We start from the raw sequence: 16,333 nt of genomic DNA, 5'->3' as shown, positions 1-16,333 counted from the left end.
ATGCTATGAAAGGCACGGTAATCTCTGCTCTTGGCTCTGGCTGGCCTCTATTATCCTATTAGAGGTCTGGGCACTTGCTATCCCAATCATCTACACTGAGAACTGACTGGGGGGGGATACATTTTAGAGCTGATAATAAAAAGTATTTGAGTTGTTTTTTTTCACTCATTCCCTTTTCTCTTTTGTTTTCCTCCCTATTCTTTTTACTCTCTTCTTCTAAGTAATTATTGTGGTCTGTTTTTTTTTTTTTTTTTTTTTCTCTTCTTTTTAACAGGATCCTATTGTAGAGAAAATTCGGACGATTGCACAGAAGGTTTATGGTGCTGATGACATTGAGCTTTCACCTGGCGCTCAAGCTAAGATAGACTACTACAATCAACAGGTGAGAAGGGCTGTACATTGCCACTGAACTTTTCAAATGCACATGCAGTTTTGATATTTGAGCTTTTTTTTTTTTTTTTTTCTTTTTTTTAGATCTTATAGGCTCTATAAATATTTTCAACATTTTAATATTCAATATTTATCTTTTATTATTTTTAATTAAATTTATCAATATAACAGTGCAGTTATAAACTACAATATTTATCTACTTTTTATACAGACAGATTTTATTCATTAAAACTGATAGCTGATTCATGGAAATTTTAACCGATGTCAGGAGCCCAGAGTTGATGATGTGCATGTCTTATGTGGGTATTAACTGTGTCTGTAAATCTCACAGGGTTTTAGTGCTCTTCCTATCTGCATGGCCAAGACCCACCTGTCTCTCTCTCACATGCCTGAGAAAAAAGGTGTTCCCACTGATTTTATCCTGCCCATCAGAGACGTCCGTGCCAGCATTGGAGCAGGGTTTATCTACCCTTTAGTTGGAACTGTAAGTGATTATTCCCGAAATCTGATCGAAACTCATCTTATTCCTTTTTGTTTATCCATTCTGTCTGTATGTCTACACTTTCCTTCCAAATATATTTGATGGCTTTAAATCTTTTGATGCCATCTACTCTACCTCTTCATATTATGTTCTTTTATTACTTCCTTTGCTGGTGAGTGGATGTTTCAGTTACTAATAGGATCCAGTATTACGGTTGAACCTATGATCTATGACCTCGTTGGACTTTTAAAAACAGCACTCAGGCCAAATTCCTTCATGTTTTTGCTCTCTAAAAAACAATATTGCCTGGCCTAAGGCAGATATATCTCTCTGTCTGAATTCCTGACAATGTTTGGTCAAGGCAGTTTTCATTAATGAGAAGTCTATTGGATTCTCACTTATGATTCATGATGAAACCTGTGAGACAGTCTTAGAAAAACAACCCTTAGAGCATGTGTGGTTTTTCTGAGTGAGAGGGAGGTCAACTTTTGAATGACCCATGCTTGTCTTTATGTGTGCGCATGTTTGTGGTTTTTATTAAGATACTCCATCCTTGGATTTTTTTCAATGTTTTCTCTACTTTCTCTACTAAACCCAGCTGGTTCACCTTAGGAACCACCATTCCAATCAGATGTCTAACTTTGGGGATATATGAGGCAAGACTCTTCATTCTCCCCCCCCTTTTTTTACATTTTAAAGCTATAAATCAAAAACATTTATATACAGTACATGCATTAAGATAGATGTCAAAATATTAAGATCTGTTGGTTTGACTGTTAAAAAAAGGTTAGAGGTTTGATTTATTTTGATTTGATGATATCATGTGGTGATATCAAAACATTGCTCTGTTTGAGCATCCTGACCAGCTGAATTTTGCGTCACACTAATTGCGTCAGTTAAAGGTGGGGCTACCCATTTTGGCCAACCAGTGTTACCCCTGAGGAGTTCGAGGAACCAGTTTAAAAACGGTCATTATTTTTGAGATTCAATTTAGTGTGACACTGCTTAATTTCACTAGTTTTTAATATAAATAACAATATGTCTGTCCACTGATGCTCCATGCTTTGTTATTAATTGGATCTAGCCTTTCCTCTTGCTAAAGTTTCCTTTAATATGCCCCAGCAGTTTTGTATCTTTTTGTTGTTGTGTGTTGTGGGCTGGGTGAGGCTTAGGGAAGGAAGCTCATTTCCGGGTTGAGAGTGAGGTCCTGGCTACGATCTGGGGTCAGGGACGGGGTGAGGTGTCCGCAGTGTGGCGTGCTGGGAGATGGGTGACTATGACCCAGCCCCTCCGGTCTGACCACCGCTCTGTCCCCTTTCATCTCCATGGGCCTGCTGCGGGACGCACGGCCAGCACTCATGACCTCTCACCTTCAACCCCTCTCAGAATTTGCTGCCAATGCTTTGAACTTCAGTGTAATCTCATCATCTCTCTCTCTGCTGTTCTGTTTTTTAATCTTTCTTATTTCTTTCCTCAAATCTACCTTGTTTAGGTCTTTTTCTAGCTTGTTTGTAATACAGTCAGATGTAAATAAGTCAGTGCTTAAACATTAAGGGGCATATAAACCGAAAGACTTTTAACATTTCATTAAAAGTCATGAAATGTAAAAATTAAATATCCTTGATATTTACACATATAAGAGGTTACTCTACAATAAAATCATACTGCAAGTTTCATACCTCAACGCAAACTCCTCAGTTTAAGATAAGAATTTTATTTTTCTACCCTTATGAAATGTCAGGACATGTCTGAAGTTTATTTTTAAGGGTTTATTTTTAAGGGCATGAATGATTGTACGATGCTTACCCTCATGTAATTCCAAACTCGTAAGACTTTCATTCATCTTCGGAACACAAATGAAGATCTTTTTGATGAAATCTGAGAGATGTCTGTCCGTCCATTGACTGCCTTTGCAACGACCACTTTGACGCTTCAAAAAGTTCATAAAGGGATTGTAAAACTAATCCATATTGAGCAATTTAGTCCAAATTTTCTGAAGAGACTCGATCACTTTTTATGATGAACAGATTTAATTTAGGCTTTTACTCACATGTAAACATTGATCAGCAAACATAAACAGAAGCTCAACCGAACCTGAATGACGCCCAAGAACAAACCTGGTGTCCACAAGAATGAACCTGGTGATTACGCAGCACGTTTGAGCTTCTGAAAGAGGTTTGTTCTTATGCATCATTCAGGTTAGTTTGAGCTAACCTGATGTATGGAAAAGAGCAGCTGAGACATTATGCTAAATATTTCATTTACCACCAACTCCAAGAAAGTTGAAAAGGAGTTCATTATTATTATTATTATTATTATTATACACTACCATTTATATTCCTTCCTTCATTCGCAAAGCTAAATTTTCAGCAATCATTAGTCTTCAATGTCACACGTGTTTTTAGCCCTATTAACAATATTATATAAAAATTAAGTGTTTTTTTTTTTTTTAACGAACACATGTTCCCTGTCTTTCAGTCATATCTAAGGTACAGCTTGCATTTTAAATGGCATGTAATCATTATACAGGAAAGCCATATCTATTCCAACCATTTCTGTTCATTACTGTGCGGCTCAGGCTACAGACAGGTGTGTGTTAGTCTGCTGTTACTTTTAATGCTGGCCCCTGAGGGACAAAGCAGGCATGGGGGCTTACAGGAGGAAGTAACTGATGTCATGCACCAGATATGTGAGGGAGGGGTCAGCCAGAGAACAATGGGACTCAACGGATCTTAGCTTCCATTCAGCTCAGGAAATTTATTGCCCAAAACCGTGTCTGCTGTAAGCCGCACAATGAATTCCTGATGATACTGCTGGAAGGCTTATGGTGTTTTGGCAACCTGACCAACACGCTGACATGAACACATCAATAGCAGAATGGTGCAATGAGCATGTTCAGTAGAAACTATTAACAGACACAATGGTCTGCTCTGCGGTAAGGAAAACATGGCCCATTTGATTCAAATGTTCAAATGAATTAAGTTGCTATTTGTTCTTGAACAGTGACTACATCGAGTATTGTGTATGGGAATAATTGTGGGAATTTCTTTGCTTAATTTATAATAGCATCTTTTTTTCTTAGTTCATTTGTGGGGCAATGTTCAGATGGCTGGATACAAAGTGAACTCCTAAACCTAAATGAAAAAAAAAAAAAAAAAAAAAAAAAAAAACATTGCTGAATTTTCACTTATGAGTGCATAATTATATCCAGACAGTGTTGCTTTGGCTTTTTCACATGATTACTTTTTAGGTGTCAAGCACCATATTGTTTTTTAGTCTTTTGAACTTTCTTTAGTATTCTTCTTGTAAAGTGCTGTTTACTGGTAAGAATGTTAAAAAACTTCTTTTAAATGCTTAACTTTTGAATAATTTTGTGTAAGTCATGAACTTACACAAGTTCATGACTTTTTTTTTTTTTTTTTTTTTTTTTTTTAAGATTCTTGGAGTCAAAAGTTGATTTGTCCAATTAGTTGAGCCACATGATGTCATGTACAAACTGACCTTTGTCAGTTTGCCAACTTGTTTTTCCTTTATTTATTTTTTTATAAGTGAAAGAAAAAGATCTAATGTAAGATTAAAAAAACTGAAGAATCAGAGATCTGATTCCAGTTGACTCGAATTAGACAATTGGTTCAACATCTTTCTTCAAGGAAGTAAATTTATTTGAATAAACCATTAAACAGCTCTTCTGTTGTCGTGCATAAGACAAAACTTTATTGTGATTTAAAGGGTTAGTTCACCCAAAAATTAAAATTCTGTCATTAATTACTCACCCTCATGTCGTTCCAAACCCGTAAGACCTTCGTTCATCTTCAGAGCACAAATTAAGATATTTTTGATGAAATCCGAGCGGTATATGACTTGTCCATAGACAGCAATATAATCAACAATTTCAAGGTCCAGAAAGGTACTAAATACATCGTTGATGTGACTGCAGTGGTTCTACCTTAATTTGAAGCGACGAGAATACTTTTTGTGTGCAAATACAAAACAAAATAACGACTTTATTCAACAATCTCTTCTCTTCCCTGTCATTATCCTTATGCAGATTACACAGTAAGCACAGTGAAGGCTTCCGTGTTTACGTCTGAATGTCGGCTCCATATTAGCCAAAGCTGCACATGACGCATGCGTGTGATGCTGACGCAGGAGCCTGCCAATAATGAGTCGGCGTTCTGACGTAGAACCTGGAAGCGCTGGACGTAAACAACGTATGAGAATGACACAGAAGAGAAGATATTGTTCAATTCAATTCAATTCACATTTATTTGTATAGCGTCCCGAGGTAAAACGGAAAAGCAAACGGAGAATAATTAGCATAGCTGCTGTTCATAACATTAAGCAAAGATAGTCATGTGCAATTGATCTGATATGAGATGCATGATGTGAATGCTTGGCTAAAGAGATGTGTCTTTAATCTAGATTTAAACTGGGTGAGCGAGTCTGAGCCCCGAACATTATCAGGAAGGCTATTCCAGAGTTTAGGAGCCAAATGTGAAAACGCTCTCCCTCCTTTAGAGGACTTAGCTATCCTAGGTACAACCAGAAGTCCATAGTTTTGTGATCTTAACGAGCGTGAAGGATTGTAGGGCGATAGAAGATCGGTTAAGTACACAGGAGCTAAACCATTTAGAGCCTTATAGGTCATTAGCAGTACCTTTATAATCGATACGGAACTTAATAGGTAACCAGTGTAGAGATGATAAAATTGGTGTTATATGATCATTTATTGTTGAATAAAGTCATTATTTTTTGTTTTGTTTTTGCACACAAAGTTTTCTTATCGCTTCATAAAATTAAGGTTGAACCACTGCAGTCACGTTGACTGTTTTAATGATGTTTTTAGTACCTTTCTGGACCACAAAAGTGTTAATTTATATTGCTGTCTATGGACGAGTCTCATACCTCTCGGATTTAATCAAAATGATCTTAATTTGTGTTCCGAAGATGAACAAAGGTCTTACGGGTGTGGAACGATATGAGGGTGAGTAATAAATGACAGAATTTTCATTTTTGGGTGAACTAACCCTTTAAATAATTAAAAGCTCTGCTTGCTGTGATGAGGTTTTGTTCTAAGAAAAGATGGGAAAAGGACATCTCAATAAAGGGTTGGGGTGGATAATGTCATTCTGTGAAGTGCACATGACCACAGAAAATAAAGGTTAATCAGTCATGAAGAATCGAAGCTGAAGTATTTCAGATTTATAGCGTCCATAACAGTTTGGAATTGAGTGTAGCAGGACCTTATATCTGAGAGTTTACAGTTTTCATTCTCTGTGCATGGTGAAATTGCTGGATAAATGATGTACTGTTTTCTCTGTCTTGATCTGTTTTTTAATGATAATTTAGTTAAGATAATTCCTTTCTTTTGCATGTGTCTCACATGTGTGCCAGTCACTTGATTTTAATCTGTGGTATTTTAAAAGATGTTGTTTATTTGTTCTTTTATATAATCAATTGGTTTGACCACTGGCTTCTGATTGTGTTGTTTGGAACATAAAATGATGACCTTAAGTTTTACTTTCAATAATTGCATCCCAAGTCTGCTTTTTGAAAGTAACAGAAAAAACATAGGGAAACATTGTGAATATTGATTATACACTGACCTGTCAGTATTTGCAAAAATCTTTTTTAATTCATATTCTAAAACATTGAGATGATCGAGCATCTTCATGTTTTATTACAGTAGTAATAGACACATCAGTTTCAAAATCAAGGCAAAATTCGGGGCTTCTAAGAAACGGTTTGCAACAGTTTGTTTCAAACATTTGGGAGTACAGAAACTTGTCAACACTACCAACATGATATTTATTAATAAAATGGCATCGATAGCATGTTAAAAAGCTACAATGATGTGGTAATGTTTTTGAAGTAATTAAACTTGCAGCTTCACGAGAGACGCTGCACAGACGCAGGTAGCCTAATTCACACACAATCTCTCTCTCTCTCTCTCTCTCTCTCTCTCTCTCTCTCTCTCTCTCTCTCTCTCTCTCTCTCTCTCTCTCTCTCTCTCTCTCTCTCTCTCTGTGTTGCTAATTAATTCAAATAAATTCTATCCTTCCAAACCACTTCATCTCTGATTTAAAGCGTGCAGAATGCTAGATCTAAAGACCCGTTGCCAAAATAACACAACTGTGGATTTTCCCTTACACAGTATTATTTGTTCAAAGTGCATTAATTTAAACAATACGAAGTCCTTGAACATGGAAAGCAATATAAATTGCACGATTTCAGAACTAATCCAAGTTTAAAGGATTAATTTACTTCAGAATTAATATTTCCTGACAATTTACTCACCCCCATGTCAGCCTAGATTTTTATGTCTTCCTTTTTTCGGTCAAAAAGAAATTACGGTTTTTGAGAAAAACATTCCAGGATTTTTCTCCATATAGCGGACTTCAATGGTTACCAATGGGTTGAAGGTCCAAATTGCAGTTTTAATGCAGCTTCAAAAGGCTCTACATGATCCCAGACGAGGAATAAGGGTCTTATCTAGCAAAACGTTCTGTCATTTTCTAAAAAAAAATAAACATTTATATACTTTTTAACCACAAATGCTCATCTTGCACTTCTCTGCGATGCGCCACGCATTACTTAATCACGCTGGAAAGGTCACACGTGACGTAGGTGGAAGTACCGTGGTAGGGTGAAAAACATCTAATTTTCTCCTCCAACTTCAAAATCGTCCGACATCGTTGTTTTACCTTTTTATAAAGGCTGTTTGACTTAATCTTTGTAAACACTTGCTCGGTATTTCCATCTATGTCACGTGTGACCTTTCCAACATGATTACATGGTGCATCGCAGAACATAGAATCGCAGAGTGCAAGACGAGCATTTGTGTAAGTATTTTGGACCTTCAACCCATTGGTAGCCATTGAAATCTACTATAAGGAGGAAAACCTGATATGTTTTCCTCAAAAACCTTGATTTCTTTTCAACTGAAGAAAGAAAGACAAACATCTTTGATGACATATCTTATCTTCAGAATGAGCAAGACATTTATATTTGATGTTGCATTGCTGGGGAAAGTGAAACTGAATTACCAGCGTGTGTGAATTGGACTATAGGCCTACAAATAAACTTGATGTTCCTAATCTAAAGGCCATTAAGACTAATGCAAACACATTTATTAACAAAAACAAACTATATCTGTTTTTATCTGTTCTATATAAGTTTTTTTGTTTGTTTTTTTTCCCCTCAGTTTTTATATATATCCCAGATTTGTGGCCTATCAAAATGTTGTTCTTTTTTTTTTGTCTTTCAGATGAGCACCATGCCAGGCTTGCCTACTCGGCCCTGTTTCTATGACATTGACATTGATCCTGTGACAGAGGAGATAAAAGGACTCTTCTGAGGACATTTCTTCATTACCATACATGCTCTTGACCAGTAAGAACACAACTAAGAGTGTCAACAATGACTTTTAGTTTTTGTGCTTTGCTCATACCACACACCAAAAATATCAGATTTGATTTAATGTAAAAAAAAACCTTACCCTCTATTTCTTTCTCCTCTCTCCTTCTTTCCTCCATTTTCAGGTGTTCCTCACTGTTCATGTAGGCCTCCATTCATATACCAATGATTACAGCTCATCCACTGCCTTCTGGAAATGAAACTACTGAGAGTGTCAGATCTACCAACATTCCTTCTCATTTGTTTTGCACAGGGTTTTATAGACCAAATTTAACTCTTAAATATCCCTTTATGCTTTAGCTTCCTTCGTGGTTTTGAATTTAGCAGCAACTTTTTTTTCATATAAATTAATTTTAAATTTAGGCTTTACATTTTTATTTTTTTTTTCCCTTTCTGTATGCATTTGTTTACATAGTGTTTTAGTGTTTACAATTTATAACGCACAAAAGCTTTTTAACTCATTTCATGCAGCTAAAAACTCCTAATGCTTTAATATTTCTGTTTTATATGTTACTTATGGAATATGGTAATTCAAGCAAACTCCATTTTTATTTTATTAGAATACTGTTAGCATTCTCCATTTGTAACATCTGATACAAATTATTTAATGTTTGTTATTTTAATACCAAATATGCCATGAATCTAATGTCTGAGGAGCTTTTATTTAGACACTACACAAAACAGAATTACAGCTGTTGTTAGTGGTTTGACACCTGTTCTAACTCTCTCTCTCTTTCTTTCTTTCGTTCTTTCTCTTCATGTTATAAATGATTTAAATGTCCAAGTGTTACTTCTGTCTACCTGTCTACGCACCTTGTCAGCATGTGAGTACATGCCAGAAAATCTTGTTTTAGACATTCCACCGTTATCTGTAATTCTGAGTCCTAAACTACAGTGTGCTACGTGAGTAAAGAGAAGAATTCCATTGACTGTTGCAATAGTTGTGTATGCTTCAAAACCTGTATTTTTTCAGTGTTGACAGATTCTACAGTGAAAAGGCAGCCAGAGAATGAGATGGCTGGCCAGACAAAAATAAAACAGTATTTCATTTGTAAATACTTGGAATTGGAGTGTGAATATCATTCCTTATAAATTGTTTGACACATTCATTATGTGTGTGAAAGAGTGTGTGAGAGAATGCATTAGTGATGTGTGCACATGTATGAGCGAGTTAATCTATATTGTGAAGTCAGACTGTTGGTCCACATAGATGAAATTCCTTTAGATTAGATTTCTTGGTCTTTTATTAGGGTGAAGAGTTGTGATGCATCGAACAGTAGCAAACGACCAGCCCCTACCCAGTCGATCCATTCTTGTGCCTCAACAGGACGCTGTCCAATCAGGGACACCCTGTGAGGGCAGCAGTACTCATTCATACCCCTCTCAATGAGAGGCCTGTTGCCCCGGTCATTGAAGACACCCATAATTAGCTGACCAACTCAGCTTGACATTTACTCAAATACTCTCACTCACTCACTCACTCACTCACTCACACACACACACACACACACACACACACACACACACACACACACACACACACACACACACACACACACACACACACACACACACACACACACACACACACACACACACACGTATTCTCTTCTTCTAATCTCTTGCCCAGAGTACAACCCATGGAGTTGTTCTTGTTACCCAAAATGAATGGTCGGTAGTCCAGTAGTGTTATTGTTCCTGTTTCATGTTGTAAAAAAAGGAATAGATTGTGTGTGCTGTTAAAAGGGGAAAGTAATTATTTTATTGTTTTGCATATTTGAGATTGGTGGGAGCTCTGATGTATAGGTTCCTGTTCCTGCCAGTGACCAGCTGCCCAAAATGGAGCTGTTATTGCTCATTTAATGCATTTCAACCTATACACTACTGTTAAAGTTTCTGGTTGGTAAGATTTTTTTAACAAAGTTTAATAGCATTTATTTGAAAATCTTTTGTAACATGCCTTACTGTCACTTTTGAACAAGTTGCATTCTTGCTGAATAAAAAAACCTTACTCGCCCCATACTTTTGAAAAGTATAGCTTATATTATCATTCTTTGTATTTTTTGCAGTTATAATACAGCATCAGCTTGTTAGCTTAGCTAATACAGGCAACTCTGAATTAGCTGTACTGAGTCTTTCACATCAATCCTTTGAGAGGCACTTAATAAAGTTTCTGCCTATGTCAAGCATCTCAGATTAGTCATTTATTATGTTTCAATTTGGTTAAGTTGTTGTCTGGGTCACAGAGATGCTGATTCAATTATATTTCAGGACTGTTCTTTTGTGACATTTAGATAAAGCCCTTGGAAAGCACCAACAAATTTGGCTTCTTTTTTTATTTGCCTCAACTAAAGAAATTCCCCTATGTTAGAGAGATGTCACACTTGTTACCACTGATACATACTGCAGATGTGACTTACAATTGCAGCCATGTTTCTAATAGTGATTTAGCATCCTCTGAGTTTTATTTTACACACTGTTACAGTTTCTTTTACAGATTATGCAAATCATTTAACCCCAGGCACTCAACATCAGGTTGTTCAAGTAGGGCTGTCACTGTAGGCAATGTAAGATATACTGTAAAGGCTGATTTATACTTCTGCGTCGGACCTACGCCGGAGCCTCTGCGCCGTAGGCTATGCATCTGTTTTCATTTATACTTCTGCGTTATTGTCCGCGTCGACGTGCATGCAGACCATTACTAGGCAGTGTCCGCGGTCATGTTGAGGATCAAGGCAAAAGCCGAAGAAGAAGCAGCTTGTCATGTACGTTGTCAGAGAAGCTTACAACTAGAAGCAGCAAATAGGTAACGACTTTTGTTGCAGTTTGACTGAATGTGTCCCCTGAAACAAAGTGTTTTTTCATTCATATGGAAGTTGAAAACACTCGCTCTTCTCCGATTGCTCCACGCCAGTTTTTTTGATCTGAGGGAGGGGTTCTAGCAGACCATTCACAACGCTTGCGGTCCGCGTAGAATTGACGCGTTGTTACATTTTTTGAAGAGGTGCACGTCAAGCTACGTCGTAAACTACGCGTACTACACACAACCTACGCCGTAGCTACAGCGTACACTCGACGCAGAAGTATAAATCAGCCTTAAGTGTCTTTGGCCACACTTTAGTTTAGGGTCCAATTCTCACTATTAACTAACTATTAACTATGACTTTTGCCTTAATAAACTACTAATTACTGCATATTAATGGTTAGTAAAGTAGTATTAGGATTAAGGTATAGAATATGGTCATGCAGAATAAGGCATTCATATGTGCTTTATAAGTACTAATAAAAAGCCAATATCCTATACATGCTAATAAGCAACTAATTAGTAGTGAAAATTGGACCATAAACTAAAGTGTTACCGTGTCTTTATAAAAGCAGATAAAAGGCAAATTAGTCATTTACTAATAATTCTAATTGCTTTACTTTGATTTTCAGCTTGTTACATATTGGGCCTCATTCTACACCAAGTGATCCTTAAAGGGTTAGTTCACCCAAAAATTAAAATTCTGTCATTAATTACTCACCCTTGTGTCGTTTTACACCCGTAAGACCTTCGTTGATCTTCGGAACACAAATTAAGATATTTTTGTTTAAATCCGATGGCTCCGTGAGGCCTACATAGGGAGCAATGACATTTCCTCTCTCAAGATCCATAAAGGTACTAAAAACATATTAAAATATTTAAATTTAAATCAGTTCATGTGAGTACAGTGGTTCAATATTAATATTATAAAGCGACGAGGATATTTTTGGTACGCCAAAAAAAAAAAATAATAACGACTTATTTAGTGATGGCCGATTTCAAAACACTGCTTCAGGAAGATTCGGAGCGTAATGAATCAGCTTGTCGAATCATGATTCGGATCGCGTGTCAAACCGCCAAACTGCTGAAATCACGTGACTTTGGCGCTCCGAACTGCGGATTCGACACGCTGATTCATTATGCTCCGAAGCTTCCTGAAGCAGTGTTTTGAAATCGTCCATCACTAAATAATTCATTATTTAGTTTTTTTTTTTGGCGCACCAAAAATATTCTCGTCGCTTTATAATATTAATATTGAACCACTGTACTCACATGAACTGATTTAAATATGTTTTTAGTACATTAATGGATCTTGAGAGAGGAAATGTCATTGCTCCCTATGTAGGCCTCACAGAGCCATCGGATTTAAACAAAAATATCTCAATTTGCGTTCCGAAGATGAACGAAGGTCTTACGGGTCTGGAACGGCATGAGGGTGAGTAATAAATTACAGAATTTTCATTTTTGGGTGAACTAACCCTTTAAAGCTAACTGAACATAAAAATTATGAATCATTTGAACACTGCTCTACATAATAAGAGAATATTGTATTGAGGATAAAAAAGATTATAAAGGCACTCTCTGATTTGCAATACAGGTCATGTCTTAAACTTTTTTTAAACTATGGATTTAACTTCGTGTCCAAAACATACCACTTCTCTTACCACCACAAACTACTGCTTCTAAATAGGGGCTGGGTATTTCTGAAAGGCAAACATGCCTTCTGTCTATTCTTTAAATGTTTTTCCCCCTCTTCTTTTATAAAAGTGTAAGTTATCCTATAACAATGACCAAACTTTCGCCCAGCACAGCACATAGGCATCTACAAGAATGGTCTTTGAATGGTCAAATTACCCAACCAGATGCCTCATAAACTGCTTAAGAAAACATAATGCATTATGTATTTTAATACAAAGTCTAGTCATTTTAATCTTAACCCTGCACACTGTTGTTTACTTATCTGAACAGAGCCAGTGTATCATACCACAGTGAGGTGGCTTGTGCAAACTCGGTTGTGATTCACAAGTGGCCTGTAATTTATGCATTTAAAGATTCTAAACAAAATGCCTTGGAGCACAGCCAAACACGCAATTAAAGCAGAGAGAGAGAGAGAGAAACCTCACTGCATGGTTGGTTTAGATGCATGCATGATGTGGACGCAAACTACAGTGCCCTCTTAATTCGAGATTTCCCGAGGGACACGTTCCATGGGCCTGTTTTTCTGTGGAGGCCCATCCGGCACCCAGTGTTGACATTCCCACTGTCTGTTAACAAAGCCAGGACAGAAGCTTATACTTTAATATTTTTTATTATTGCAGCTGGATGCCATTGTAAAATTAATAGCTCTGCATACTTTTAATTTTACTAAGGGAAGCAGGTGGTGTAATAAAAATCTGAAATTTCATGAGAAATTTAAATGAAATGCCAGTGCACATTTTGTCCTAAAATATGTTTATAGGAGAAACTGGTTAGTGTTGTAAGACTATAACAAACAAAATGTAAGTTGTAACACTAACATAAAACATGGATGCTTTAAATTTTGTGCACTTATTGTGCACAAATTTTATTTTTTTTAAGCTATTATGTAAATATTACACCACCTCCCATTATACCTAATTTCTTTTTAAACATTTAAAGGGTTAGTTCATCCAAAAATGAAAATAATGTTATTTATTACTCACCCTCATGTCATTCTACACCCGTAAGGCCTTCGTTCATCTTCGGAACACAAATTAAGTTATTTTTTATGAAATCCGATGGCTCAGTGAGGCCTCTATTGCCAGCAATGCCAGTGAACGTCTCAAGATCCAGAAAGGTACTCAAAACATATTTAAAACAGTTTATGTGAGTTCAGTGGTTCAATCTTATTATAAAGCGACGAGAAAACTTCTAATCTTTTGTTTTGAATCAGTGTTTTGAAATCGGCCATCACTAGATATCGTTGAAAAGTTGTTTTGGTTGTATTTTTGGAGCACAAACAGTTTTCTCATCGCTTTATAATATTAAGATTGAACTACTGAACTCACATGAACCGTTTTAAATATGGTTTGAGTAACTTCCCTTTCTGGATCTTAAGAAGTTCAATGGCATTGCTGTCTATAGAGGCCTCACTGAGCCATCGGATTTCATCAAAAAATGTCTTAATTTGTGTTCCGAAGATGAACGAAGGCCTTACAGGTGTAGAGAGGGTGAGTAATAAATGACATTATTTTCACTTTTGGGTGAACTAACCCTTTAAAAAATGCATTCAAATTCTGCTTAGAATAATAGCCTAGCCTACTAGTTCTGTAATTTAACATTCATTAACATGATTACAAATCAAAATATAACGAGACTGAAATGTACTTTCCTACCTCAGAATTGTATTTTGTCCGAAAATTTCTACTATTAGGCAACCTCAGAGGTTACAGTAAATTTCTAAGTGGTGTTACACTCCCAGGTCTCACTCTGGTTTGATGCTGTAAGGCGTGTCTGGCTGCTCTCCATGTGATACTGATGGGAGGAGGGCTCCTAAAAGTGAACCTACAGACCCGTTTCAACACTTTCCAAAGCAGACAACCCTCGGGACGGACTGCAGGGCGCATTTACACAGGCTGTTGGATACCTACTTCCTTTTGAACGCTCATTATTTTACTGAGAGTGGAGAAACAGCGTCGTTATTCATAATGGGAGCGACACCATCAGTGCAGCGGGACGCGAAGAGCCCTGAAGATGCGCCAGAGGACATCAGCGCTGAGCTCAGCGACGCTCAGGATGGAGAAAACACAGATGGCAAGGTAACATTACGCTTGAAAAGTAAAATTATTGCTGTGAGCTGACGTTTTGGACGTGTGTGGGGGTAAAAGAGGGGTAAATCGCTGAACAAGCTCACGTAAGTATCCCCGTTCGGGACCCCTTGAGTCAGATGTGTGGCGCAGCTAGTTATTGAGCTTTGCTATAGCATATGTAAACACCTGATACCTCCTGACAGCTGTGACTGCGTTGTGCGCTTGTGTGATTCGGCTCAGCAGGTATGTGAGAAAACGTTGCTTATGCATATGCTTTGAGCTTTATTTAAAGTTTAATGAGTAGATTTGCAGTAATTCAGTAATGAGGCACCGGTTATTACAGCAGTGGTGCTGCTCTTCTTCTTTTTTGTCGAGAGACGACAATATCAGATGTCGTCATTTAAAAAAGGAGATATAAATGCTCTTCTATGTTGTTCCCAGTTCACCATGATGAAGGTGCATGTTCTCAATATTTTATGACACAGTGAGTCTCTCATAATGTGGCTCTGGTGGTTGAATAAGTTGTTTGCTTGACATCATATTAAAATTATCATCAGAGACGACGATATCAGATGTCGTCAGGTTAAAAAAAGAAAAAAATGGAGATATAAATGCTTTTCTATGTTGTTCCCAATTCCCCATGATGAAGGTGCATGTTCTCAATATTTTATGACATAGTCTCTCAGTGTGGCACTTTGGTGGTTGAATAAGTTGTTTGCTTGACATCATGTTAGAATTATCATTCAAGCAACTCTGCCTTTGAATATATCATTTGAAAGCAGTAGTGCTGTCATATAGTAATATGAGGCTGCAGGTCAATCGCAGTAATGCTGATATCACCACACGACAAGAGCGATAATACTTTTTATACAGGAGTTCTTTAAACAAGAAGTTAGAGTTTAAAGAACATATAAGTAAAAATTTGGCTAGTTAGCTCGTATATTTTCGTATATATTTGTTGGGTTTTTATGCTTTCCGAGTTGCTAAGCAACAAATGGAATGGAACAGGTTTTAAGTGGAGCAACAGCAATTTCCCTTTCTTTCTTGAGATATTCTTAATCACTCTGTTTAAGGTCCACTCTGAGTTTTCCATTTCCTGCTCGCTAATAAGAGAAACCCACCTCAGAGTGATTCTGGAGCAAGAAAATGCATTGCACTCTAACGCATTCTCATTGCAATTCATAACTTTTTTATGAATTGGTGGCTAATTCATACAATCACATTATATGTTTTCATACAATCTGCTTATTGCGCACTAATGGTTAGAGTGGGAGTAGTAGTATTGTACGGTTTCGTACAAATTCATACGAAATCACCACCTCGTAAAATATTTTTTTCTCAAGAGATCAGGTTAGCTCCAACCAATCTGGGACTTTTTCACTCTTGCGTGATGCCTTAATTTAGAAACACAAATTTGCACTATGCTGTTATTTCTTGTCATGTGCCAAATCACGGGATGCATAACTTACACCTTGG

At 36.9% G+C, this 16,333-nt stretch overlaps 2 protein-coding genes across 2 annotated transcripts in view; both read left to right on the top strand.

Annotated features, from left to right (window-relative positions):
- The window catches only part of mthfd1l (methylenetetrahydrofolate dehydrogenase (NADP+ dependent) 1 like), a 38,649-nt gene extending 29,297 nt beyond the window's left edge, over positions 1-9,352 (top strand). The window contains exons 25-28 of the mRNA XM_051876468.1: positions 275-382; positions 722-874; positions 8,139-8,263; positions 8,413-9,352. Coding sequence (XP_051732428.1) covers positions 275-382; positions 722-874; positions 8,139-8,228 — 351 coding nt within the window. The 3' untranslated portion in view covers positions 8,229-8,263; positions 8,413-9,352. The remainder of the gene's footprint in view (positions 1-274; positions 383-721; positions 875-8,138; positions 8,264-8,412) is intronic.
- A 5,242-nt stretch (positions 9,353-14,594) lies between these two features.
- The window catches only part of akap12b (A kinase (PRKA) anchor protein 12b), a 45,451-nt gene continuing 43,712 nt past the window's right edge, over positions 14,595-16,333 (top strand). Inside the window, exon 1 of the mRNA XM_051876466.1 lies at positions 14,595-14,866. Coding sequence (XP_051732426.1) covers positions 14,756-14,866 — 111 coding nt within the window. The 5' untranslated portion in view covers positions 14,595-14,755. The remainder of the gene's footprint in view (positions 14,867-16,333) is intronic.

Source organism: Ctenopharyngodon idella, chromosome 20 (genome assembly GCF_019924925.1).
Source record: "Ctenopharyngodon idella isolate HZGC_01 chromosome 20, HZGC01, whole genome shotgun sequence".
Classification (NCBI taxonomy): Eukaryota; Metazoa; Chordata; class Actinopteri; order Cypriniformes; family Xenocyprididae; genus Ctenopharyngodon; species Ctenopharyngodon idella.
This window is presented reverse-complemented; position numbering and strand designations above follow the sequence as displayed.